The sequence below is a fragment of the Trichosurus vulpecula genome, chromosome X (genome assembly GCF_011100635.1).
Source record: "Trichosurus vulpecula isolate mTriVul1 chromosome X, mTriVul1.pri, whole genome shotgun sequence".
Taxonomy (NCBI): domain Eukaryota; kingdom Metazoa; phylum Chordata; class Mammalia; order Diprotodontia; family Phalangeridae; genus Trichosurus; species Trichosurus vulpecula.
The window spans coordinates 7,245,497-7,273,022 of NC_050582.1; the positions used below are offsets into that span (position 1 = coordinate 7,245,497).

Consider the following 27,526-nt stretch of genomic DNA (forward strand, 5'->3'; position numbering starts at 1 on the left):
CTTGCTTTTTTAGGACTCAGCTCAAAAAGTTCTTAGGAAAATCAGTGAAAAGAGCCAAACACCTTGCTGAAGAATATAGCGAGCGTGCTGTAAATAAAGTGAAAAGCGTTCGAGACGAAGGTGAGTGAAAGAATGTTTTAGCCGTTGGACTGAGGATTTTGCTCACTTCCTACAAATTTACCATAGTAGCCTATCATTTTATTTTTTCCCACATGACTTCTGTTTGAGGGTCACTCTTTGAAGAATTCGATTACTTAAAGAAATTGTGTGATATAATCCCATCCCCAAAACACTTAATGAGGGGGAGCTTAGACACCTTTGTGGCCATATACGTTTTATCTCCTTTGTGTATAAGTTACTTTATGGCTGAAGGCATTATGTCTGAGCAACAGATATGGTTCCTATCTTGAGGCAACCTAGAATCATTAGTAAATGTTTTAATGGTCTCCACTTGCCAAAAAAAAAACATTTGACTTTGCTATTTAATGAATATTTTATCTTAGGTATCTGAGATTATCATGACATCGTCAAAAGGGCCTTCATTTGGAGTTGGAAAACATGGGTTCTGTGTGTAAAGGCGAAGTTGGTGATTATGTGCCTTGGGTACTTTGTTGGGGTGCTTGTGTGTTCCCCATGAACAGCAGCCCTGTTCTAACTGAAGTCTTAGCGATTGCCTTGGGGCCAAAACAATGACCCAAATGGGCCAAGAAGTGGCAGAAGCCAACGTGAGCCCTGGTCTTCCTCCACCGTGTGCCATGCCATGCTGCTTATGTAATCCCATCAGGATTTTGGACCAGACTTAGAATTTCATTAGTATAGGGATCTCTGAATAAGGAAGCTCCCTTAACCAATGCATCTTGTCTGCTTAGAGAGTTGCCTAGGGTACTGAGAGGGGAACAAGAGTAAGGGTCCAAGGTCACACAGTATGTATCCAAAGGCAGGACCTGAACCTAGGTCAGGGCCCACATTTTAATATTCCCATTAAGAAGTAGACTTATGAGGTCTGCACAAATTCTAGGCGCTGTGTATTTTTAAAGTGATGGAAATTATTTTTGCTTTAATATCTTTCTGTGAAGTTTAAAGTTCAGATTTATTTTTATTAATAATAGTATTAGCTAGCATTTATGGATTATCCCAAAAGTCTTAGTGCAGTTTTAAGCTTTAACAACTTCAGATGTCTGAATCCTACAAACTTACCCAAAACATCATTGGAATGTTTAATTATTTGAATGTTGTTTATGCTTATTTAGTTTTATGAATTGTGCATAATAAATGTTATTATTTTAATTTTAACAAGCTGAGGCAGCCTGTCATTGTGCCTTGCATGGATGACCCTTTCGGGGTGACTCTTTCTCAGATTAGTGGCTCAGTCGAGGCCACCTCAGTCACTTGGTCGGTCTCCATCTCCATCCCACTTTTTCTTGTGGGAGTCACATCCAAACTGTCCTATAGGCATCAGCACCTCATTCTTTGGATGCCCTTAAGGTGACGTTTGCAAACGCTATCCTTCCAGTCCCTGAGCAGCAGCAGCGGCTGATGGAAGGCTTTACAGAGTTTGAAAATCGACTAGAGCAAAGTATTGTACCAAGAAGTAGGCTAGATTCTAATAAGAAACATTTGAATGAACTTTTCATAACTTTGGAGCACTTGCTCTTCTGAAGCTATTCAAGCTTAATCCTGCACTAAGACTTTTGGGACCTCCCATTAGGACTTTAGGGTTGGCAAAGTGCTTTTTAGAAATATTATCTCATTTGATCCTCACAAGGGTTATTATTATCCCTGTTTTACAAAGGGTAGAAAACTGAGGCACAGAGGTTAAGTGACTTGCCCAAGGTCACACAGTAAGTAGACAAGGCCAGATTTGAACTGAAGTCTTCTTGACTGCAAAGCCAGCACTCTGTGCGCTGTGGAGCCACCTAGCTGCCACAATAAATTTCCAATTCATTGAAGTGTCCTCCTAACCAGTAGATATAGACAGCGGGAGATGATTGCTCTGCGGTCATTTCTGTCTGTCTTTCCTCTTCAGTGTTCCATACTGATCAAGACGATCCTTCTTCAAGTGATGATGAAGGAATGCCATACACAAGACCAGTGAAATTCAAAGCGGCCCATGGATTCAAAGGACCTTATGACTTTGAACAGATCAAAGTGGTTCAAGATCTTAGTGGTGAACACATGGTAAGCTCACGAAATTTTAGACTTGGAAGTGATCTCAAGGTCAGTTTTGTTGTTTTTAGTCATTTTCAGTCATGTCTGACTTTTCATGACCCCATTTGGGGTTTTCTTGGCAAAGATACTGGAGTGGTCTGCCATTTCCTTCTCTAGTTCGTTTTACAGGTGAGGAAACTGAGGCAAACAGGGTGAAGTGACTTGCCCAGATCACGCAGCTAGGAAGTGTCTGAGGCTGGATTTGAACTCAGGTCTTCCTGACTCCGGGCCCAGTGCTCTATCCACTATGGCACCACTTGAGCTGCCTGAGAACCAAAACAGCGGTCCATCTGCCCAGTGGTCATCTAGCCTCTGCTTAAAGCCCTCTAGTGAGGGAGAGCCCATCTCCAAGATAGCCAAGCCTACTTCATGCAGTTCTCATTGGTAAGAAGTGATCTCTGGGCATGTTGGCCTCTTCAGAGCTTCTACCTGTTGCTCCTGGTCCTGCCCTCTGGGGCCAGGTGTAACAAGTCTGATCCCACTGCCACCAGATGCATGAAGATGGCTGTCGTGTTCCCCTGGAGTTTTCTCTCCTGCAGGCTAAGTGTGCTCAGTTCCTTCGCCTGATTCTTAGGTAGCACCAACTCCAGGCCCATCTCCATCCAGGTTGTCCTCTTCCAACTAACCACTGTCCAGCCCGAACTGGTGCCTGTATGACAGCGCTTCAGATGTGGTCTGAACAGGGCTGAGGCCAGAGGGACAATCACCTCCTTAATCCCAGGAGATCTTCCACTCACTACCTTAGCTTTTGCGGGCTGCTCTGTCCCACTGCGGGCTCTTAATGAGCTGTTGTTGGCCACTGAAAGCTCCAGCTCTTTTTCTTTCTTTTTTTTTTGGAGGGAGGAAGACAGGGCAATTGGGGTTAAGTGACTTGCCCAAGGTCATATAGCTGGTAAGTGTGTCAAGCGTCTGAGTACAGATTTGAACTCAGGTCCTCCCGACTCCAGGGCTCTACTCACTGTGCCACCTAGCTGCCCCTCCAGCTCTTTTTCAAACTGCTGTCTAGCCAGGCCTTCCTCCTCCTGGACTTGTAGAGTCAATTTTTGGGACTCAGCTGTTATGGCTTTAGATTCCTCCTAGTGCCCTCACCTGGCAAGATCTTTATCAAGATGTCAAGTGATTTCTTTTTTTTTTCAAGTGATTTTTAAAGATTAATTTCATTTTAGTGAAAAGGAAGTGGGTTAAATAAAACTTGCCTTTTTTCCATAGGAACATAGGTATCTCGAACATGGCTCAAGGAGAGAGGGGTTTATTAGTTGTGACACTGAATTTCTGAGACATTCTTCCTGTACAATTAAATCTCTGAATACATTTCTTTATTAAGTAAGCAAAGTGTTAAGCAAACTACAGGTTTGCCTTATTTTAAGAAAGCATTGTCCAAGGCGTCATTACTTAGTTTCTGGGGTTGCTTTCATCTTAAGAAAGACTCACCACAGATCACCATTTGGAGAACCGACCAGCTTTGAATGTGTAAACAGCAGCATATGTGTTGGATAGCGTGAGAGAGGACCAGCCTCAACATACCTTTTCCCATATTATAGGGGCTACTATGCAGCGCCCTTTTTTAAAGTCTCTATCAGAGTTGAGTTCTCTCTTACTAGTTGAAAGTAGCCGCTTTTGACGGCAGCTGAGCCCTGGACTTTGAAAAGGCATTTCAGGATCCTGAAGTGGCCGTCATTGCTGAAAAGTTATGTGTTGCCCTTGATCAAGGAAACAGAGCAGATCTACCTTGTTTGAAGTAAACGGAAGCTATTCTATAGCTTGGCAACTCTTGCCAAGAGACTTTGCCTGCATAAGAAACTATGAACAGACTGGTTGTAGTACTCTTTACCATAACATTATCTATCCTGGACCTAATAGAGGATTATCCATTTGAACCTATTCCTGGGGATAGTAGGACACATGGTATGAAACCCTGCTTCTGGAAAAGGGACTCGAACTATTCCCACCCTGCCGCCTCGTATCCATACTCAGCCCCAGAGTGTAGGGGTGCTGCTTCTCAAGTGGGAATTCTACTACTCTGCCCCTCCCTCCTTGGGAGTGCTAGGACCACCCCTACCCCCATCCACTTTGGGACTAGGATCATTAATTATTTGTGTTTTCAAAGCACTTAGGAAGTCTGTCTGGGCACGTGGTGCCTTGGACACAAGGCCTGGGTCTTCTAGTCTTAGGCTGCATTAAGTGCTAGCTGGGATAACCTAGACTATCTCTGCCTACGCTTCCTACCACTTGTCTTTGCATTGCTGCACCACTGGGCAGACTTTTCACTTTTGGTGGTAGTGGTGGTATACTTTATTTTAGCACGCATCCCAAAGGACATAATTTCTAACTTAACGTTTGACCAAAATATAATGGCTACGTCAACTTTGTCCCTGTTAAATTTGTGTCTTCCTTTGTTTTGCTAGGGTGCGGTTTGGACCATGAAGTTTTCTCACTGTGGACGATTACTTGCTTCAGCTGGACAAGACAATGTTGTGCGAATATGGGCCTTAAAAAATGCTTTTGATTATTTCAACAATATGCGAATGAAATACAATACAGAAGGTAGCTTTCTATTAACAGGGTCCTTATTTTGTCAAGACTTCTAAGTGCAGTAATGTACTACCTTGTCTCTGCCCCAAAGCCCACTGAGCAGCTGCTCCTTGCCAGAGCAGCCTCCATCCCAGACATAAGCTTGAAGAAAAGAAACGTGAGCCCCTGGGAAGCCAGTGGAACAGTGCTCAGTCGAACATTTGAAAGGACTTGCCTGGATACTGTGTCCAAAGTGATTAGACTTCCCTTGGGAACCTTCTCTCGGCTTAAGATGGGAGAGCCAGGGGCCAAACACCTGAGGGTGCAAAAGAGGAAGAGGCACGAAGGCAAGGCCCAGTGACAGTGGACAAGAGAGCAGGCTGACCTGAAGGAAACTCTCAGAGTCCAACAGTCTAGATACTCAAACCCTAAAGCAAGCACAGTACAGTGTAATAAGCAATGTTTGTAATAATCACCTGAATCACCAAGAAATAGATTAGATTGAGACTGCAAGAAGTCCTTGTTCCTTCCCGTTGTCAGCCATTTCCTGTTTTGTGGTTCCACCTCATGAAGGAGAATTCACCTTTAGTGGCCCCAACGAAGCCGTACCTGGGCCCCAGTTCAGGGAATGGGTCACTGGGCCCTGTTCTTTCTAGACTCATTGAATGGTAGATGTCGAAGGGACTTTAGAGATGGCCTAGTCTAATACCTTCCTTTGGTAGAGGAGTGACATTGGGACCTAGACAGGCTTAGTAATGTACTGCTCGAGGTCACACAGCTAGTTAGCAGTAGACCCAGGAATAGAATCCTGGTCTCTTAGTGCCCAGCCCCAGTCCAATTTTTTTTTTAACATACCAGTATTTATTTATCCCTCAGGATTTTATACACAGTGAATAATGAGGATTTACTATAGCAGGGAATAAGGTTTCATTTTCATTGTAAGTGGTTAAGGCAAATTTTGATGTTTGAAAGATTAAATCGGCTGTAAGGAAAATTCCCTCGTTCATTCAGAGAATCTGTCTCATTCCCTGACAATGCTGGGTAAACGAGGTGTGACTGTACTGGCTTTCCAGGGGTATCTGCTTATGTGTCCTTTTCACCATTTTTCTTTGTTCTTTTTAGGACGCGTGTCCCCTTCACCTTCTCAAGAAAGTCTGAATTCATCCAAATCTGATACCGATGCAGGAGTATGTTGCCTCTCTCACTATCACTCTTGGCTGGTTTTTGGTTCTGGGGCCTTCTCTCGGTGCTGGTGGCTTCTGCCTGCATGCCTTGGTTATGTTGCTTTTTCGTCACTGACCTGAGTCATATTCATTTGTGAGGTCCAGGCTCCAGCCCCATCCTGCTGTGGAAGCTTCCCTGAGAACCTGTCATCCATGCCCCACTGCTCTGGTCTTTAATCATGTGTGGTCAGTTCTGGGGGCTGACTAATCTCTGCATCTGATGCTGTCTAATAACTGCCCACCCATCCCTTTTTTGTTTTTTTAAACAAACTTTATTTGTTCATTCATTGGTTAACAGAGTGATGACATTTTTTCACACAACTATGTGCTTAGCCATTTCTGGTGATGATAATGGGTCACTTTAGGTCTATGATTAACCCAAAAGTGTCAATCGACCTTATAATATGGACTCCAAGAACCCAGCCACAATAAAACAGTGGCTTCCTGTGATAGCTCATATCTACTACTCATTTCATGGGTGCTCAGCTTTTCTCCTTATCTAGACCATGAGCCCCTAAGAGCAAAGATGATGATTCAGACCGACCACACTGTAAATGTTTGGGTTGAGTAGACCAGAAGTCCACAGACTGGGTGGATATGGCCAGGTGGCCACTGTCACAGCAATGGCATGTGACAGTTTGAATCATGATGGCCTTTATTCTTCTGGCCATAATGGTGATACCTCACGTTTTCTTTAGTGCTTTTAAAGGACCCTATAGAACAGATTGTTACTGTCCCCATAGCAGAGGTAAGAAAACTGGGGCTTAAGTCAGGTGACTTTGCCAAGTCCACTCATCTAGTTAAGCCTAGAACTTAGGTGTCCTTATTTTTATCAGACTCTCCCTACATTAACCCTCCTATAAATTGCAGAAAGGATTTCAGTTTACTTCAACTAACATTTATTAAGGTCTTACTATGTGCTAGGCATTGAGCAAAACAGAAGTTTCCATAAACCCTTGCTTTATGGAACTTAGCGATGGGGAATGGGCTGGGATGCAAACACAGGACATTGCATAGAATGCCATACACAGGCTTCAGGGGAGTGAAGCAGGCAAAGGGAGGCCAGTGCAAGCACAAGGAGCATGGGGAACCAAGGTGTGTAGGCTGTGTGGAGAGTGAGGCCAGTTTGTGGAGGGCCTGGCATGCTAGGCAATATGGAGCCAGTGAACATTTTTGAGCACAGGTGTGGCACAGCTAAACCTCCATACATAAAGCCAGTCATTTTGGTCGAGTTTTGAAGGATGGATTGGAGGGAGGAGAGAGTGGCATTGGGAAGATCCTGCTTAGACGGCTTATCTAGACTACCAGGTGGGAAGGATGGAGGGTCTGAACTGGGCTTGGGCCAATAGGAGCAGAGAACAGGGCCTGGATCTGACAGATGAAGTGAAATGGACAGGCTCTGATAAGCAATGATGGGAGGGAAGAGGCCAGCTTAACTTGAAGATTTCTAAGAAAGGAGCGTGAGTGAGTGGTGGTACCCTAGGCAGTCAGCAGTCAGAAGGTATTGCCCATTTAAGGGAATAACATAGGGAACTGGTGTTTGGATAGGTGACGTTAGGTGCCAGCAGAACCTTCTGGTGGAATGCTCTCCTTTGGGCAGTTAGGAGAGAGACATACTGGTAGTTGGATCCCTTGAGCTCAAGTTAAAAGGCAATTTTTTCAAAAATTTTTTATATAGAGAATGTTTAGTTATGATGCAGGAGTTCTTAACCTGGGCTCCGTGAACTTGTTTCTTTCTAATATTTTGTTAAATGTATTTCAGTATAATTGGTTTCCTTTGTAGTCCTGTGTATTTTCTTTTCTGCATTTAACAACATTTAGTGACTCTGAGCAGGAAGGGTCCATAGGCTTCACTAGACTGCCAAGGTGGGGAGTAGTGTGGTCCATGGCTCCAAAAAAGGCTTAAGAATCCTTGAAACAGAATATTATAAATGATTGAATGTTTCTAAGACTATATAAAGGTTTGTATTATAAATGTACTAAGCATATTTTTGAAATTTGGAAGTATCTTCATGATCTTTGGCATTCAGATTAGTATGTTAGTATGTATGTGTGTGTATATATGTATGTATGTATCTATATACATATTCACACCAGCGTGATATGTAGTTAGAGCATATTTGCTGTTTATATAGAACAATTGAATACTTTTCTTGCATAAATCTCTGTTTGATGTGCTTGACCAGCATGGGTGAGATGTTGCTTTTAATTTAGGGGATTCAGATTAGGTAATTGAAAGCCAACCCTTGGCTAAACTTTGGGGTAGGGCAGAATATGAGGCAGAGGGGGAATGTGGTCTCTTAGGGGAATGAGCTGGCTGGCAGTTAGGGCCACAGCATAGAAGGAAGTAGCCAGGAAGGAGGTGAGCTTGCCCCCAGTGTCCCATCAAATGGAGGTAGGGGAAAGCAGTAGGCAGCAGAGGAGGGGACTGACATCTCCTGGGGTTGAGGGCCTGGCATCTGTCCCATTTGATGTAAGAAGTGGTAAAATTTTCCTCTTGGTTTGTGTGCCTAAATAGGTGTGCAGTGGTGCTGACGAGGACCCAGATGATAAGAACGCGCCGTTTCGGCAGCGGCCCTTTTGCAAATACAAAGGACACACAGCAGATCTTCTTGATCTTTCCTGGTCTAAAGTAAGAAAAGCTTATTTCAACTACACAACCTTGCTCTTGTCATTTGGATTTTAAGACAACTAAACAAATGTTCTTCATTACTATGATTACTTTAAAAGATGAAATATATGTTCATGTGCTTATTGGTTTGTGGATGTTTATATGTTTATTGTTTGTGGTTATGCTACAAAGAAAATACAGTCAAAAGCTTTAGACTCCTAAATTACTTTTGTCCTACAAACTGGCTTTTAGTTCTGCCTAAATAATCCTATCCCTTTTGTCTTTTTTTGTTGAAAAAAAAAATGACTGTAGTCTTGAGCAAAATGGATCTGGTTCCCACCATTGCAAAGTCCAAGATAATGGCAAATTACAGCTCTTCTTGGGGCTCATAAGCAAAGTATCTGGCTAGGCTCTAGGCTAATTCTGTCCTTCAGAAGTTGGTGGAAACTGATTCTCCTCCAAATGGAGCAGCTAGTTGCTGTGGGAATGGTGGGAGGCTGGGGAAGAGGATTTGGAGTGGAGAAAGAGCAGAGGGGAGCCTGTCATGCCTCTTGATTTGGGGAGAGAAGTTTTTAGCAGATTTAGAGAAAGGATAGGTAGAATCTCATGGCCTAAAATGATCCTTACATGGGAAGTTAGCCTGGGAAGGATGGGGAGCCCTCAAGAATGAAATTCCGAAGACATGAAGAGAAATTATTCCATTGAGTAGGAAGTGGTGCCTGGAAGCCAGGAGATGAATACAAATGTACAGGGAACTCATTGAGTGTCTTAGATTGTGAGAGTAGAGGAGGAATACAAAAGATTGGCCCAGTCCTGGAAGAATGGTGCCAGAAGTACTAAAGCTCAGGGTGAATTGAGGCTGGTAAGGCAGGCTAAGGACAAGAAAAAAGGCCTTAGTGTGGGAAAGGAAGCAGAGCTGCTCAGCTCCCTTTTGGTTTCTGTTGTCTCTCTCAAGGAGAACAGTCTTTACACTGGAAAAGCTAGAACAAAAGAGCTAATTAGAGAGTCGATGCACCCAAGAAAGGGGGACAGTAGTAAGGAAATGCTTAGCTGCCAAGGAGAGGTTCGAGGCCCCAAGCCCAGAAAAGCAGTATACTTGGGTCCTGAAAGAAATGGCAGATGTGATCGCCAAGCTCCCATCAGTGATATTGGAAAGGTTGTGGCAAACTGGAGAAGGGCAAATATCCGGATTTTCCAAAAAAAGGAAGAGTGCCAACTCTGGGAACTTTAGACCAGTGAGCCTGACTTAGATTCCTAGCAGAATTCTGGACCAGAAATGTTGAACGATAAAAAGAATGGTTAGTGAGCATCTAGAAGATGGATCAGTGATTCCACAGAGAGCCACCGCCATGGTCTTCTCACCAACCTTGATTCCTTTTCCGATGGGCTTACTAGACTGGTTTATCGGGATTCTAGATGGTGGCAGAGCATTTGATGATGTTTCTCATGTTGTTCATGTGAACAAGCCAGAGAGAGGTGGACTAGATGTTAGTGACTTGGTGAATGGCCCTATGTTAATTGACATTTTTTTCACTGACTTGGGTAAAGACATTGTTAGCGTTAGCGTGCTTCCCTATCAGTGGTATAGATGGTACAAAGCCAGACAACATAGCCAGGACACTGGATGACAGGCTCCCCAAAGATTTTATGTAAGTGCAAACGTTGGGCTGAATCTAATTAGATAAAATTCTTCTATTTCGGTTTGCATTCAAAAACTTGGCTTTACAGGTGCAAGCTAGGGTGGCATGGTTAAATGCTGTGGTTCATCTGTAAAAGCCTGAACTGGTTTCCTTGGCCTCACTGATTACCATTTTGATATGGTAGCTCAAGCAGCAACTGATCTTACGCATAGGATGGCAGGGGGTGGGAGGCAGGGCTGGTGCACAGTGCCAATTGGCAAACTGTACATACTCTGCCTTTGGCAGACCCCATATGGAGCATTGTGTTCGGTTCTGGATTCCACATTCTAGAAATGACACGGATAACCAGACACTGTCCAGAGGAGGGTAGACACAATAGTGAAGAGCCTTGAGATGAATGAATGAGAATGGATAAATAAAAAAGCATTTATTAAGCTCTTACAGTGTGCCATGGCACTGTGCTAAGCATGGGAGATCCAAATGCAAAAGTGAGGCATTCCCTACCTTCAAGGAGCTTCCTTTCTATTGGAGCCAGATCAGACCCCTTAAAACATGCTGGGTGATGAAGATGAGGAGGAGAATGGTGGCCAAGGAGGGGAGTTTGAGTCTGGAGAGTCCCAGGGGTGGTGCATTGATCCTGAGGCCTATTGATTGACACACTCTTTCCGGAAGCAGTGGTACTGTTGATGTGGTCACTGTGCCCAGAGCAAAAGGTGGAAAGCAAATGGAGAGGAGAGGTGACTAAAGGGTCTAGGGGTGGGGCTCTGATGGCATATACAATCTGGTTTGGTTTTGAGAGGAGCATTTCCCTTCAGTCACCGATCATGGAAGCTCGGTCCCAGAGCAGTTCCACAAATTCATGGATTCATTCCCCTAAAGACTGGAGGCATAGTTTCTGGAGTCTAGATTCTCATAGTCCAAGTGCTAGCAGGGCACATGACCAGGTGGCCAAGGGGACAGCTGGATGACATGATACCATAATGAAGACTGGTTGAAGTTACTGGGGATGTTGAAGTTGCTTAAGAGCAGGCTTGGAGGACCGTGTGAGCTGTTCTCCAGGTGTTTGAAGGGCTGTCCTGTGGAAGGGTAACCTGGCCCCTGAGTGCAGACCAAAGGGCAGTGGCTGGAGATTACCAAGAGGCTTGTCCACAGGCCTTTTAACAGGACATGGGGAGAGGGCTCTCCATCACTAGAGGTCTTCAAGCAAAGGCTGGCTGGCTGAGCCTTCGCTTCTACTGGCTTGGATTCTTTTTCAGGTCCACATAGGGGTTAGACTTAGGAAGGAAGGCAGCAAGGGCCCTGCTGCCACCTCGGGATCACCCTGGTTCTCAGTGGCTCAAATTCCAGTGCCCACATTAGTGGGTGAAATGAGAGCTGTTACTGTGATTTTGGAATTTGCAGGGTTATTTTGACCACTGAAATTCTGCGGCTTAATGAAGGAATGCTTTGGGTTCGAGGCATGAAGAATATTTTTGGCATTTGTTCATGTTTCTTATGCTTTCCTCCAAGTTGCAAAGGTCTGTTGAGAAATTGAAGAGTCAAAGCAGACAAGCTTTTAATTGAGAAGTTTCAGCTGAGTTAGCAAATCCTGTCATAGATAGTGAAGGTGCCTGGTCACTTTCTAGCTCAATGTCCACGTGCACTAGTTTGTGACTAAGACCTCACGCCCATGGATCTTGTGGCAAGCGGGCAATATGGCCTCAGTTAATAACCCTACCCATAAGTTCTGGGCTTGCTTCTGCTTGGGTGCACCATCCATCTTCCCTCACTCTCTCATCAATAACAACTCCCTCCCCAGCTTCCAGAATCACAAGAGATTTTGGAACTCGCCTTGGGCACAGGTGCGGCCTTGTGCTCTGACCATGGTTTTTTTGTCAGGAAATTTCCCAGAGTGCCACCAAATGGAAAGGGTTGCACACCCAGCAGTGATATTACTTAGGGTATGTTATTTTTCAGTTTGCTTATTCTGCATGCATTTTGAAATGCTACTTCTCTATCAGTCAGCCCGCACATCGACATTATGCTAGCTAGGCATTTCTGGAAAGGTTTGCTAAATTAGAAAAATTAGGTCTGGAATTTGATAATAGATCCAAGCAAGATCCTAAGATGATTTTGGTTCTACTTAATCTATGTGGACCTCTTTTATATTCAACAAACTGCTCCTTATCAGAAAGCATTCATCATGTTTATTAATGATTGATATTCATTACTTTGGAATGGCAGCATGACCAGAGGCTGGCCCTGGAATCAGAAGGCCTGGCCTCAAGTCCAGCCATCCTGGCTGTACGATCCTGGGCAAGTCACTGAACCAACCTCTCACTGGTGCCCCTGGCAACTGCCACTGAGGAGGTCCTGCCCTGCATCGGTGGCGTACGTTTTCTCACTGGCATTTTCCTGCATCGCAGTGGTTGGTTCAGGAGCGAGAGAATCTTTTGGTGACCATTCAGTTGATGGGCCAAATTAGAGGAAAAGTTCATAATCTTGATTTTTTTTTCCTTTTAAAGTCACTCTTTAGTCTAAGGAAATAGAAGGTGTGAGGGAGCTAGAAAAGTTGCTTCTGTGCTTGGGCAAGCATTCACTTTCTCTGTCCCAGTAACCCTGGAATCTGCAGCAGAAGGACCTTGTCTCATTTCCCGTTCTGGTTATGTCCATAATCCTTTTGCTGGTAGTACCTTCGAAAGAAGCATGTGTACACATATGCAGATACCTTGTGTTATGTGCGTGGTTTCTCATCAGAGCACTGAAATGATTACTGGCTTCTCTCCTAGAACTACTTCCTGCTTTCTTCTTCCATGGATAAAACCGTCAGGTTGTGGCACATTTCCCGAAGAGAATGCCTCTGCTGTTTTCAGCATATAGACTTTGTCACTGCAATCGCATTCCATCCAAGAGTAAGTGTGGGAAGCAAAGGCTGGGATTGTTAAAGTCACTGGCACATGGGAAAAAACGGCTTAACTCAGGGCCGGGCCGGGCAGGGCCGGGCGAGTACTTGCCTGCTCTTAGGACAGAAGTATAGAACCTTTGCTGCTTTATCTGCTTTTTGAGCACAGCTAACCCACGAGTAGTCAATAAACGTAACACAACAAAATACTGTATCTCTCTGTTATGACAAAGGTAAAGGAAAAAGGTGGGGCAGAGTACGATGACAGGGGAGGGGGAGGAATAGGAGAGAGAAAGGCAGGGTGGCCTCACAGAAAGCATCAGCATTTCTAGATATTGTTAACTAAAACCCAACAGGAAGAGATGGAAAGATAAATTCCACTTAAAATAATGGTAGACGATATAAAATACTTGGGGGTCTACCTGCCACAGCAAACCCGGGTCTCCACACAAAAAAAGACAGATCTAAATAATTAGAGAAATATTCATCGATTTTAGGTAGACCGAGCCAATGTAATAAAAACGACATTTCTACCAAAGTTAATTTATTTATCCTAGTGCCATACCAATCAAACCACCAAAGAATCATTTTATAGAACTACCAAAAAATCATAGCAGAAATCCTCTGTTAAAAAAAGTCAAAAATAACAAGGGAATCAATAAAACAAAGGGAAGAAAGGTGGCTTAGCAGCCCCCCCATCTTTAAACTCTATTACATAGTGGGGATCACGAAAACAATTGGGCCCTGGCTAAGAAATAGAGCGGTGGACCAGTGGAGTCGATTAGGTTCACACAGTACACAGTAATAGATGCCCGTAGTTATCTAGTGTTTGATAAACCCAAAAGGATACAAGTTTTTGAGGTAAAAACTCACCATTTGATAAAAATTGCTGGGAAAATTGGAAAGTAGTTTGGAAGAAAAGAGGCACAGACCAATATCTCATACCATGTACCAAGATAAGGTCAAGATGGATAAATGATTTACACATAAAAGGTGATATCATAAGCAGATTAGGAGAGCATGGAAAAACGTACCTGTCACATCTATGGATAAGGGAAGAGTTTATGGCTAAAGAGATAAGAGGATCACAGAAAGTAAAACAATTTTGATTGTATGAAATAAGGTTTTGCACAAGCAAAACTAATGTAGCCAAAATTAGAAGGAAAACAGGAAACTGGATAAAAAATTTTACAGCAGGTTTCTCTGATAAAAGCCTCATTTCTCAAGTATATAAGAAACTGAGCCAAATTTATTAAAAATATGAGCCATTCCCCAATTGCTAAATGATCAAAAGATGTGAACAGACAGTTTTTAGAAGAAGAAATCAAAGCTATCATTAGTCACAGGAAACTGAGGTACCACCTCATACGTATAAGATGGGCTAACATGACAGGAAGGAAGATGATAAATATTGGAGAGGATGTGGAAAAATTTGGACACTGATGCATTGTTGGTGGAGCCATAATCTGGCCCCAGTCATTTGAGAACTGTTTAGAACTATGACTAAAGGGCTATAAAAGTCTGCATACCCTTTGATCCAGCAATACCACTACTAGGTCTGTATCCCAAAGAGCCCAAAGAAAAGGGAAAAGGACCTGTTTGTAAAAAAATATTTCTAACAGCTATTTTTTTGTGGTGGCCAAGAATTTGGAAATTGTGCAGATGCCCGTCAGTTGGGGAATGTCTGAACAAGTTGTGGTATATGATTGTGGTGGAATATTATTGTACTATAAGAAATGGTGAGCAGGATGGGTTCAGAAAAACTTGGGAAGACTTATATGAACCGAGGCAGAGTGAAGTGAGCAGAACCAGGAGAACGTTACGCACACTAACAGCAATATTGTAAGGATGATCAACTGCGAAAGACTTAGGTACTCTGATGAAGTCAGTGATCCAAGACAATTCCAAAGACGCATGTTGAGAAAATGCTGTCGGGGGTGGGAGGGGGAGGGTAGAGATGGGGAGAAAATTTGTTGAATGTTGGAAACTAAAAATAAATTTAACTAACTTGGTTATTTAAAAAAAATTTAAGAGAAAATGCTTGTCACTCTCTACAGAGAGAACTGATGAACTCGGAGCACATACTGAGAAGGATACTTTTTTATTTTTCTTGTGTGTATGTTTTTGCAACATATCTAATATGGAAAAAAGTTTTGTGTGACCTCATATGTATAATTGACATCATATTTCTTGGCTTCTCAACGAGTAGGGGAAAGGCAAGCAGGAGGGAGAGAATTTAGAGAACTGCAGATTTTTTAAAAAGAATGTTAGAAAAAATATACATGTAATTGGGAAATATTTAATAAAATAAAAATATGTGGGTTTGGGGGTGGGGGAACAGAGCCATAAGGACACTCGCAGAAAACGAGAGTAGAGAGCTAAGGAAGGCAGAATTGGGGCAGACAGACAGACAGAAATAAGTGAGGGAAGAGGAAGCGAAGTTAAGACCAGAATTTATTGAACATATATTCATTCGTACTTGAAAGTTTAGAAATGCAGGTCTTTTCAACATCCTTTGTCTTTTTCATTTCGATGATAGAAACCTCAGACTATCTGGGAGGGAAAGTAGGGAGAGTTGAAGCCCATTTCTCAAAGGAAAAAGATGTATTTTCGAGCCATTGCAGCGTTGTTGGGGCCTTTTAAGATGGAGCCATGAGCCGCTGAGAGCCATGCTGAGGTTTCCCAAGCTTTGCCTCTTCGCACTCACCCATGATACAGTTGAAAGAAAGCCAGCAACTGGACCTGGTTCCCAGGCCTGCACTGCCCCTCCCCACCCAAAGCTTAATGATCTGAGAACTCTGTTCTTCAACTTTATTGTAATTTTGATGCAGCCTTGAACTTCTCTGTACTTCAGACGTACTTTTGTTTCCATCTCTTCTCTCTTTTTCCTCCCCATTTTAGAGGGGGGAAGAAATAAGATTTGAGGTTTGAATTTTTGTTTTATTTTGTGTTTCATCTTAAATTTCCTCTCTGGCAAGGCTGCACAGGCATCACTTGTTCCAAAGGACAATAGAGTGGTTAAGTGGGAAAAAATGGAAACAAAAGAAATTGGATTTGGAGTCCGAAGACTTGGGTTCAAATTCTGACTGTACCTTGCATTACTTATGTGACTTCAGATAAATCTCTTCCCCTATCTGGGCCTCAGATACCTCATCTGTAGGTGACCTCAGTGGTTCCTTCCAGCTCTAATTCTGTTCTTTGAACCTTGGAAAGGTTGGTAAGAGCTGTTGAATGATGGACTGTGTTTATTAAAGTGATTTTTATGGAAATTAAATCACTTTTATTCATACTTGTTTTGATTTGACTGTCGAGCCTTTAAAGGTTCCCAGATGGAAGGGGGTTATGTGACAGCCGGAGATGACAGCCATCAGTGGGAGTGGGCAGAGTTTGGATCCTCCTAGTGGCTGGCTGATGGGACTCATCACAAACAGCTCATTATTTTGTATTTATCTCATTTTTTTAGAACTTCAAACAGGTTTTTATTCTGAAAATTTGGGTTAAGTGAGGCTGGCTTGGGTTCTAGTTGACATTTTCTTAAGTTGTAGTGTCAGTTAAAGTGAACCAGGTATCTCTAAGAGTTGTCAGAGCTAGCTAAGAGAATTCTGTTTTTCAAGATAGAGAATTTAAAGACCAGTGTAGGCACACTTGGCTATAAACTCTTCCCTGGGTAGAAGACACCTTAGTCTGTAGCCTAAAGAACATTGGAATTGAAATCCAAAGACCTGGGTTCAAAGCATCCTTACTCCTTGGGTGACATCAGTCCAGTCTCTGGGTCTCACTTTCCTTACTTGTCAATTGACGGAGTTGGGCGTGGTCTGTCAGGCCCCTTCCAGCTTGGAATCTATGATCTGACAATTGATAAAAATGAACTTCCCTCTTGGAGATTAGTTCCAGGAACAAGGAAGTCTTCAGCCAAGCATATGTATGGCAAGAACTCTGGCTTCCATTTTGTTAGTCTCGTTCTTTAAGCTTTAATTTTTCTTCCATCAGAGATTATCATGGTTTCAGAGCTAGAAAGGATCTAAAAGGTCATTAAATCCAATCTTTCTCCATTTTATTATTTTTATTTCTTTCTGTCAACTATAATCTGCCTTGTGTTTCTTTCATAAGGAGTCCTCTGGGGTAAACTGAGGCACAGAGAAGCTAGATGACTTGCCCATAGTAGTCAGATAGTTGAAGTATCAGAAAGCAGGATTCCAACTCGTGTTATTTCCCTGAGTCTTTCCATTGTCCTGCACTGCTTCACACCCAGTTAATTTGCATGAGTTGGGCACTTGCTGAAGTAAGAGGTCATTTTTCTTCTTTAGGATGACCGGTATTTTCTGAGTGGGTCCTTGGATGGAAAACTCCGACTGTGGAACATTCCTGACAAAAAAGTGGCATTGTGGAATGAGGTGGATGGCCAAACCAAACTGATCACAGCTGCCAATTTCTGTCAGAATGGTAAATATGCCGTCATTGGCACCTACGATGGACGATGTATCTTCTACGATACTGAGGTCAGTGCTTTGCTGGTATGGGGGAAGTTAGAAAATGCTGCCTTGTATTTTAAAAGGTTGTCACAATTAACAGAGACGCTCAAAACCTCATTTTAGCATTTGAAATACCATACGCAAATACATGTACGATCTACCAGAGGACGCAACAGAGTTGGGAGAAAAATTACTGGCATCGAACCTTTACCTGGAGAAAATAAGGTACCGCATGTGTCTGCCCACAGTCCTGGCCAGGGCTTTATGAGGGTCTTCTGCCAAAGAATGGGATGCATGTGTTTGGTGGGGCTTCTGGTCTTTGGCTGTCATTCTCCCTCGCCCCCCAGAAAAGTTAATTTCTTAATTTAACTTTTCCTTTGATGTGTTTTTAGATCTTGGTGACCTCAAATGACTCCAGAATTAGACTGTATGACCTTAGAGATTTGTCATTGTCTATGAAATACAAAGGTTATGTGAACAGCAGCAGCCAGATCAAAGCGAGTTTCAGGTAAATGCCCAGAGCATCCCCCCTCTCTTAGATAAAAGGTATTTTTGATGTTTCCAAACACTTTCACTTCATCGATCTCATTTTATCCTTCCCAAATCCAATGGTAGGTAGGCAGTGAACTATCCCCATTTTTCAGAGAGAGCAAACTGAGGTCCAGAGAAGGTTGACCTTACCCCAGATTACACTGATTGTTCCTGCCAGCATCGAGGCTATAATCCAAGTTACCTCCTGCAAGCTCCAGCTTGTGTACACAAATGGTGGACCCAAGGCCTATTGGTGAGAAATGAGCTCCAGCCTTGGAAGCAGGTGCCCCCCAGGTACAGCCCTGTTAGCTCGGCTCAACTTCTCTGAGGAGCCTCAGGCAAGTAAATGAAGCTGTGGCATGAGCCAGCCCTTGCTTCTGCTGCGGATTGGACGAGCTCTGAGATTTGACAGAGGGGACTTCCTCTCAATGGCAGCCTTGAATGCTTTTCATCCTAAAATGTTTCTGCCATATGACTTCTTATGTGCAAAGGCGTAACCTCTCAGCCTTGGTTTCCTCATCTATACAACGGAAGTAATATAAACCCATGTGAATGATACCACTTAATCTGAAAAACTGAAGTCCGAAAGTGAGCTCAGGCCTTACTGACAACATAATCCCAGGTACATTGTGTGCATTGGACTTCCCTCTTCAAGTAGGGTAGGTGAAGTGAGGGGCAGTGTGGTGCAGTAACCAATGTCCTGGACTTGAAGTCAGGAGGGCTTGCATTCACATTGGCCTTAGAGGCTTACTAGCCATGTGATCCTGGGCTAGTAACTCATCCTCTGTATGCCTCAGTTTCCTCATCTGCAGAATGAGGGAGATAGGTTGGACTCAGTGGCCTATAAGCTCTCTTCTGGCTCTAGCTCTCTAACCTTAAAATTAAACCGTAAAGCCGAAAGCTAAAGTATCAAGGTAGTAGATGGAGGGCCAGTCTTGGAGTCAGCAAGATTTGAGTTCAGGTCCTCTATACTAACTATGGTCCTGTATACACATACTAGCTGAGTGACTGTGGATAAGTCACTTAATCTCCCAGCTTCCCCAGTGACTTATGAAGACTGTGAATGAGAGAAGTAGCCAATCCCCATCAAGGGTAGGGAGCTTCCATACCAGGAGTTCCCTACTTGGATGAAATCACAGGTCTGGGCCTGGTTATAGTAGAGGTGGTTTCTCTGAGAATAAAGGCCCTTCCTCATATTCAGCCAAAGGAAAACTTCACAATCATACTGGCTGTCCCCAAAGTCAGACTTTGTAAAAGTAAGACACTGCGGACAGCCTGCATTACTTCATCTTACAGTGCTGTCTTTATAAAAAAAATTCTATTGCTAGATACTAACCATGTTGTTTTTTTTTTTAATTTAGCCATGATTTTACGTACATTGTCAGTGGCTCAGAAGATAAATATGTTTATATTTGGAGTACTTACCATGACCTAAGCAAGTTTACATCAGTCAGAAGAGATCGCAATGACTTCTGGGAAGGGATCAAAGGTAAAATAGAAGCCTCCTTCTAGTAGTTCTCAATTTTGAGTTAACGTGCTATTTCAGATGGTAAGTCTGCTTACTGAGACTTTGTTGCATCAACTTTGATTACAAATGTTGAAGTGGAAAGACAGAAGTTTGATTGAGTTCATTCAAATTTCACAGCGCTGGAATATCCGGAAATTTTCAGGAGTTCATTTGGAGAATTTTTTTGGCCTAGCTTTTAGAATTCTGATGCTTATTTTGAAGAACATTTTAGTGGAAATGGGGTATAATTTCTACCATAACGTTGGTTGTTTCAAAGTCTGGCTTTGTTTCTGATGGCATATTAGCCTTCCTGAACTGTCTTTTTTCCTCTAGCACACAACGCAGTTGTCACATCAGCAATCTTTGCTCCAAACCCAAGTTTGATGTTATCATTGGAAATGCCGTCTGAGAAGACTGAAGCTAATGATAAAGATAATGATCCTCAAGTATCAGATCCCATCCCTTCTGGTAGGTGCTTACATTGAATTTGGCCTGACTGCTTTGGTCCCTTCGGTATTTCCTAGGCCCACATAGCTTAGTGGACACTTGATAGGACCCAGGTGTCTATGAAGAATATGTCCTCTGCTTGTTGGATGCAGTGAATTTGCGAAGCCCCGCATGCTTCCTTAACATGTCTCCATCCTCTCCGGTTTCCGTTTCTCAGAAATCCCCTTTTAATTCTATTCTGGAAGCATTTAAGCACTCAGTCAGTGCCGGGGGTCCAGAGACAATAAGAAAACAGGCCCCGCCTTCAAGGACAGTACGTTCTACTTGGGGCAAAGCGCAGGTACACAGATCAGCGGGGACAACAATAATAGCACAGCCCAGAGCGATTGTGAGATCTTGAGAGGCAGTGGGGGAAACACTAAGGGCCAGTGTTTGAGCTCAGCTGTGAAGGGAGCTAATCTTGGCAAAGGCCTGGAAGCTGGAGATGCCAGTTTGGCTCAGGTCTAGAACCTAGAATGTGTAAGGGAGAAGAATGTGAAATCAGTCTAGGATCATAGCTAGATTGGGAATGGCTTTGAGGGTCAAACAGAGGAGTCTGTGTTTTATCTGGCAGGCCATGGGGAACCACTGGAACCTCTTAAGCAGAGCAGTAGCATCCTCAGCCTGTACTTTAGGAAGATCCATTTGGCAGCTCTGAGCAGGATGCTTTGGAAAGGGGATGAGACTCTACATAGGGAGACCATGAATTAGGTCATTGCTGTAGTCCAGGCTGGAGGTGTTGAGAGCCCAAGAGTGGTGACTGAGTGAAAAGAAAGGGACACTTCTGAGAGATGTTACTTGACATTTGATTGGATATGGGGCAGTATTCAGGTGATGAGTCATGGGTGACTTGGAGTTAGCAACATGGCTGATTGAAGGGATTGTGGTACCCTTGACACTAATGGGCAAGTTAGAAAGAAAGATGAGTTTGAGAGGGACATGCTGAGGTGGAGTTGCCCATGGGACATCCTGCTAGAGATTTCTATCCCATAGGCTGTTGATGGGAGAGAGTATAGAGAGGAGACCTGGGACAGAACTCTGGGGTATATTCCTATATCGAGAGTAGGCCTTGGAGCACATAGGATAGCTCAGCAAAGGAGATTGAGAGGGAATGGTCTGAGAGGGAGTAATCAGACAAGTAGGAGGAGAAGCAGGAGAGAGCAGTGTCCAAAAAAAAAAGCCAGGCCCCAGTCTGGGAGGAGAGTGGGAAGGCAAGTAGTCAGCAGCATCAGAGGCCACGGAGAAGTCAAGGGGGAGCACCTAGAAAAGACTCCTCCATTTGGCAGCTGGGACATCCCAGGGCACTTGGGGATGGCAGTTTGAGTTGAGAGGCAGAGTTGGAAGCTAAACAAGGCCTTGAGAGGTGAGTGAGTGGAGGCTGGGAGAACACAGAGCCTTTTCTAGGAGTTGAGCTGTTGGATGGTCTGTGAAGGGGACGGCAGCATCTAGCTAAGGAGGGAGGAGATGGCAGAGGGGAGGGACCAGAGGAAAAGGAGCTAGGGCCTCAGGGAGAGGCAGGAGAGAGCACGAGGAGAAAATCACAGTTCAGCTGGAGGTAGGGCCCCTTCTTTGCTAGCTGCCCTTCTGTCACAAGGAGCATCCACATTCAGATGGACAGAAGCAGCCGCTAGCAGCATGACATCAGGGGCTACTTGATACCAAGGCCGTGGCTGCATCTGAATGACCCGGCCTCCCCAGGAGGAGGGATAATGTGATCATATCCAAAATGCTTTGCTGTGGAATCAGAGGAATTAGTCAGCAGTGTTTATCTGGCACCTCCTGTCTGCCCCTGACTCTGCTGGGTATGCCAGGGTTAGTGATACAAAAGGTAGAAAGTAGAAGAAAGAAATAGAGTCTCTCAAGTGGCACCTAACTGGATGTGAGGCCATTTGGAAGAATAAGCTTTTTGGATTAGAGAAAAGCTTGTAAAGTACAATTTTTTTAAATTAGGTACGTGTAGACCAGCTCAGTGTCGAGGCTGCTCTATAACAAGGAAGCTTTGTATGGGCCGCCCGTTGCATGCATGGCCAGCACTGGTAGCTAAGTGAGTGTTTGAGGGCAGCCATCTTCCAGCTCCCTCAGCCACCTGCGGGGGGGCCGACCTCTTTTTCGGTCATCTCCACCTGCCCTTATGATTGAGGACTTAATGGATGTACTTGGTTGGCCTCTCCAATGACCTGACCTCTTCCTGGCTCATTAACCCCCTTAATTCCCAAGCACCATCCAAGCCACACGGGGTGGTTGTGCCTTAGAGCAGACCATCACTCTGCCGCCTTCCTCATGTCCCACTTTGAAGTGTCCCTCCCTGAATGTGACTGCTTGTGCTTCCATCTTTCTGTCTCGCTCCTCCTAAAACTGTTCTTTATCATCAGTGTGATCTCTGGGCAGATACAGCTCCGGACTTGGAATCTGCCTCAAACACTTACTAGATGTGGGACTCTTGGGCAGCCCATTTAATCTCTCTCGATCTCAGTTTCCTCATCTCTAAAAAGGGGATGCTAATCATGCTTACTGCTCATCGTCTTTGCGAGCATCAAATGATACAGTGTATGTAAAACACTTGGCAAACTGTCCGGCGTTCGGTGAACAGTTCTGCTCCCTGCGCTCACCTCCGTAAATGTGAGCCTATAGACAGGATGTCCCCAAAGTCTTGGTACAGTTTTAAGCTTGACTACCACGTATTGCACTCAGGCCTTAACCAAAGGCCAGCCCTAGCTCGGCTCTGCCATCTCACTGATCTCTTCTTTCTTACGTGCTTTGGGAGGAAGTTGCACCACTGTTGACTAGGCCCCCGCTCCTAATCTGCTGTCTCATCTCAACTGAGACCTCAGTGCTCTAACATAATCATTGTATTTTTCCCTTGATTGAGCATCATTCTTTGTGACTGTGCAAGCTGTCTCTTCCAGGCCCCTTATGATATCTGTCTCACTCCTTGCTTGGTGGGGGAAATGAAGGCCATCCTTGCTTACCAAGACCACCTTCTTTACTTATGCCCGTGAGCCCATCCCCTTCAATCTGTCTGTCATCTCTGTGTCTCCCCTTTGGTGGGTCATCACCCAGCTCCTTGAGCCAAGGGGACAGCTTTGTCCTAGGCTTTCTTCCCTTCTCTCTACACTTGCAACTTTCTCTTTTCCTTTGATCTCATCCACTAACATGGACTCAGTTATCACATTATTCCCAAGTCTACATGCCCATCTCTAATCTCTCATGAGAGGCAGTGTGGCATTGTGGGTAGAGGGCTCACCTTAGAGGCGGGAAGACCTGTGCTCAGATTCTGCCTCTGGCATCTACTAGCTTGGAAAAATCCCCGAATCTCTCAGTGCCCCCAGGAAGCTCTCTAAACCAAGAAATTGCGTAGGAAGTGCTCATCTACATTGGCAAAGGGAGTTTCCTCATCAGCAGTCCTGATACCAAGGAAATCATAGTTCTGTGGAAAAAATATCTCTTCTGAATTCCTGCCTCACATTACCAGCCAGCTAGTGGCTAGCACAGTCAGGCCTTTCCATCAGTACATCCAAAACCACCTCATCTTCTCCCCCGAAAACAGAACAGAACAAATGAGCCTCTTCTCCCAACTTGCTCTTTGCTCATTCCATGTACATCGTCTCCCCAGCCAACCAGCTTCCTAACCTGGGGGGCCTTCTTGACTCTTCCTTCTCCTTCACCTCCTATCCCACCAGTCACCAAGTCATATCAGGTCAACCTCTGACATCTGTCCAAGCAGATCCTTGCTCTTCACCCCTGGGTTAGGTCCCCTAGTCCTTCTCAGCTGGACCATTTGGGAGTTGGACTTTTTACTGTGACCTTGACAAACATCATCAAACAGGAACATTTCAAGATTTGCAAAGGGTGCAAAAAGAGAATTGTATGGGAATAAGGCAGTTGGAAGGTGTTTCTCTGAAGTGCATGTTGCATGTAAATGATAGAAACAACTTTGGTGCTTCTCTCTTTCGTCTGCTCTAAGAATTTTAAACATTCCCTTTGCATTATTAGCTACGTTGTCAAGAATTGCTCTCTAGCAGAAGTCACCATCAGCTTAGCCTCTGTCACAATGACCATTCCCTTCAGATTAATAGAATTAGTTCATGAGTTTTTCCTTGATGCATGTTTACATAAATACCCCCAACTTAGTTCTTTTCCTGATTCCATTTCAGCTGATCTCCTGCACCTCAAGACATTATCTTTGATTTTCATCTCCTGCATTTTTATGGGTCATGGTTTTCTTTGGCATGAATCAGGAAGGAACCCCCTTATATGTCTTAAAAGAGGGTGAGGAAAGCCCCTGGTGCCCACTGTTCATTATCTGAACTGGCCACTTTTCTTGACACTCTGTATTCACCAGATCATTCAGTGGAGAGACGGAAGGGAGCTTGGAAATCACCACATCTCCAGAGGTCCTTCACCTTTCTGGGTAGTCAGGCTAGTGAAAAAGCCTCTGCACTTACTCCTGCTTAGAATCCTGCTTGTTTCCTACATTCTTAGTGGAAGAAAATGCTAGAGTTAGAGGTTCCTGAAAATGAAACTAGAATTGCTTTTCCCATCGACATTCACGGATCACCCTGCATTCTTTTCTTGGACCCTCTGATCGAGTCTAACTGGCTTATTTGCCAAATGACAGAACTGAGGCCCAGAGCCAGGATTCAGACTGAGGCCTGATTCTACCTTCGGGGATGTTCTAGTCTCTTTAAAAGAGGCAGAACTTTTCCTAGATTGTTGGGATTTCTCTTTGTTCCTTGGTGGCCCACTAGGGGCAATTGACTGATCCCATGGTATGGCACAAAAGGTTACATCTGATTTCCTTCTTTCTTTTCCACTCTTGGCAGCCCACGTTTTTGGGGAGGAAAAGTGAAACTTAAGTGTGGCTCCATTTCCTCTGATCCTTCCCTTGCTCTTCCCTTCCCCCTCTTCCCCTTTCACATATCCCGAAGACCTTTGCCCTTCATTCCAGAGATCCAAGGCCAAAAGAAAGGGAAAGAATATTTTCAGATGCTTAGGACATGCCTGGGGTAGAGCTAACTGAAACCGACTCACTTGTGTCCCATTCAGCCCACTAGAGCAACCAGCCAGCTTCTTTGTGAAGGGTAGATTTTTTCCCCTGTGAATTGCAAACATTCTTGAGCCTTTGATCCAGTGTGATTACCCTAAGCAGACTGATGTATGAGCAGGTACAGAGCCAAGATGCACCACAATGACTTCACTGCCGCTCATGGTGGCTGCACTGAGTCTTCCTCCCAGTCTCAGTATAGACAGTGGAACCCAGAAGCTAGAGCTCAGTTTGGTCACAAGATCCAACTGTGCTTCACTCCCCCACCCCCCACTCTTGGGCCAAGAAACCCTCCAGCTTCCTGCCATCTTATGAAACCCCAAACTGTGGTTAGCCTTAGCAAGCCCTAGAGTCAGTCCCGATTCTGAGGGGGCAGTGGGAGTGGGTGGGTGGGGCCGAGAAAGAGAGCTCTAGATGATGTACATCTGGCTGTATAAAGAGCCTCCATTTTCTGGGGGCAGTACCAATTTCAAAAAAAGCTACTGGCTTTTTAAACAAGGCTCTGCAAAAGTATGATTTTTGTCGTGCTCTTCCCAATTTTAGGTTAGAAACTGGTTACTGTAGCGAGATACAGCTTGTCTCAGCAGGTCTTTGAAAACTGGCTAAGATAAAGCCCAGTCAAAGGTAAACCTCTGAGCAGGGTATGGTGAGCAAACTAGGGGAGTCTTACCTTGGAGTCCACGGGCACCCTGAGGGGGGTCCTGGATAGATGTCCAAGGATCTGTGACCTTGGACCTTTATTGTTTAGCTAACTACATTTCGCTGATCTTTGGTGTCCTTTGTAGACCTTTGTATTTTATGCATTTTAAAAACATTCTGAGAAGGGGAGGGGGAGGGCTCTAACAGACTTCCCTAGACCATGGGACAGGGTCCAGGACACCGAAAAAGGTAAAGAAAGGTTTGTGGTAAAGTGAAGGGTTTCCAGAGAAAAGAATCTCGTGTGTCACCCCCAAGAGGTGGAATGAGGTATGGTATGTGCCAGACCATGAGGGGAAGGGAAGAAGGCTCTGAATGAGGTGGCTGTTAAGGCTTTTGCTTTTCCATTTCTTTAGAATTCACTACCACTTTTTCTTTAATGCTTTTCAGGTGCCCTGAAAACAGACCATACCGAAGTTCTTCTGTCCGCTGATTTCACTGGAGCGATCAAAGTGTTTATTAACAAAAAGAAATATGTAGCTTGACTTGTGAGAAAGCAATTTCAAATAAACAGAGATGAGTACATTTCTCTAGGCATCCTGAGTAAAAAACGTTGGCGTAGTGTTGCAGGCTAACATTGTTTTGAGGCTGTTCAGATCTAATATATTTGGGGAGGCCGTGTCAATGAGCCAGTAACTGGGCCGGGTAGACTAGAAAGGGCAGAGACGTGCAAGAAGAGAATTGCCCAGTGGTTGGCCTGACATTTTCAGAATGGTTGTGGTTTTGCTATATAGTTGTCAACATGCAAAGGTTTCTGCATGAAATATATTCATCTATGAATCTCCTGTGTGTGCCTTTTTTTGGTTACATGCCCTGAATTTAACAGCTCAGTTCTTCAGAGGCTCTTTTGGCCATTCAGTGACAGGAAAGTGGTTTTGGTTTAGAGTTTTGAAAAAAAAAAACTTTTCTTTTGCACAGAATTCCTTTTTTTTTAAAGGTGGTACCTTTGGACTCTGTGAGTGACTTGGAGAAGGTGATACAGGTTTCCAGTAGGTCACCAACTATGTAAATGTTTTTAGAAATTTCTCAATTTGAGGACAAATTGTTTTCGTGGCCTGACTTGTAGATTTGAGTGTTTTCTTTGTATGTGTATATAGAAATAGCATTTCTTCCTTTTTGCACACTGGAGCACAATGTTTCTATGTAAAGAACACTTTTCATTCCTTCTTCGTGGGCACTAGGCTCTGTGAGAGCTCCCTTAAAAAGAAATGAAGATACACTCGTTAGAAAGCCTTTTCTACAACAGTGTAAAAATCAACTGTTTACATTTTTTTTAAGGCATTGGAGTTTTCCAAAATTAAGCTGTTTTGGTTTGAGTTGCTGCATTTGAAAGATTTTGTAAATATCGTTCTACTGTCTGTACCAATGAGATAACATTGGGGCAGCTGAACCCCAACTGTGTTGTTGATGGTTAGCCTGTGTCTTAGAAAGTAAAAATGTATAATTAAAAGTTGGTCACCAATGTTTGGGAAATGTCATTTTGTTTTTAGATGACTCAGCTTTCTCATAGTAGGCCTGCAACACCTGGCTTCTAGTGCCGGCCTTGTTCCTAAGCTAGCTTGGTGACCGTAGGCAAGGCCCTTGCCCACCTAGAGCCTGTTTCCTCATCTGAAAATGAAGGGATTGGACTAGGCTATCTTGAAGGCCCCTTTTCTCTCTCTACCATTCTCTAACTACCGTGTTCAACAGTTTAGCTGAATTTGTTGTGGTTAGCGG

At 44.0% G+C, this 27,526-nt stretch overlaps 1 protein-coding gene across 1 annotated transcript in view; it reads left to right on the forward strand.

The window, feature by feature from the left end:
* WDR44 (WD repeat domain 44) overlaps positions 1-27,272 on the forward strand; it is an 82,107-nt gene extending 54,835 nt beyond the window's left edge. Inside the window, exons 9-20 of the mRNA XM_036740274.1 lie at positions 14-120; positions 2,027-2,178; positions 4,614-4,752; positions 5,842-5,906; positions 8,461-8,574; positions 12,962-13,084; positions 17,382-17,573; positions 17,670-17,771; positions 17,939-18,054; positions 19,439-19,566; positions 19,918-20,052; positions 26,201-27,272. Of these exons, the coding sequence (XP_036596169.1) occupies positions 14-120; positions 2,027-2,178; positions 4,614-4,752; positions 5,842-5,906; positions 8,461-8,574; positions 12,962-13,084; positions 17,382-17,573; positions 17,670-17,771; positions 17,939-18,054; positions 19,439-19,566; positions 19,918-20,052; positions 26,201-26,295 (1,468 nt within the window). The 3' untranslated portion in view covers positions 26,296-27,272. The remainder of the gene's footprint in view (positions 1-13; positions 121-2,026; positions 2,179-4,613; positions 4,753-5,841; positions 5,907-8,460; positions 8,575-12,961; positions 13,085-17,381; positions 17,574-17,669; positions 17,772-17,938; positions 18,055-19,438; positions 19,567-19,917; positions 20,053-26,200) is intronic.
* Positions 27,273-27,526: the final 254 nt, after the last annotated feature.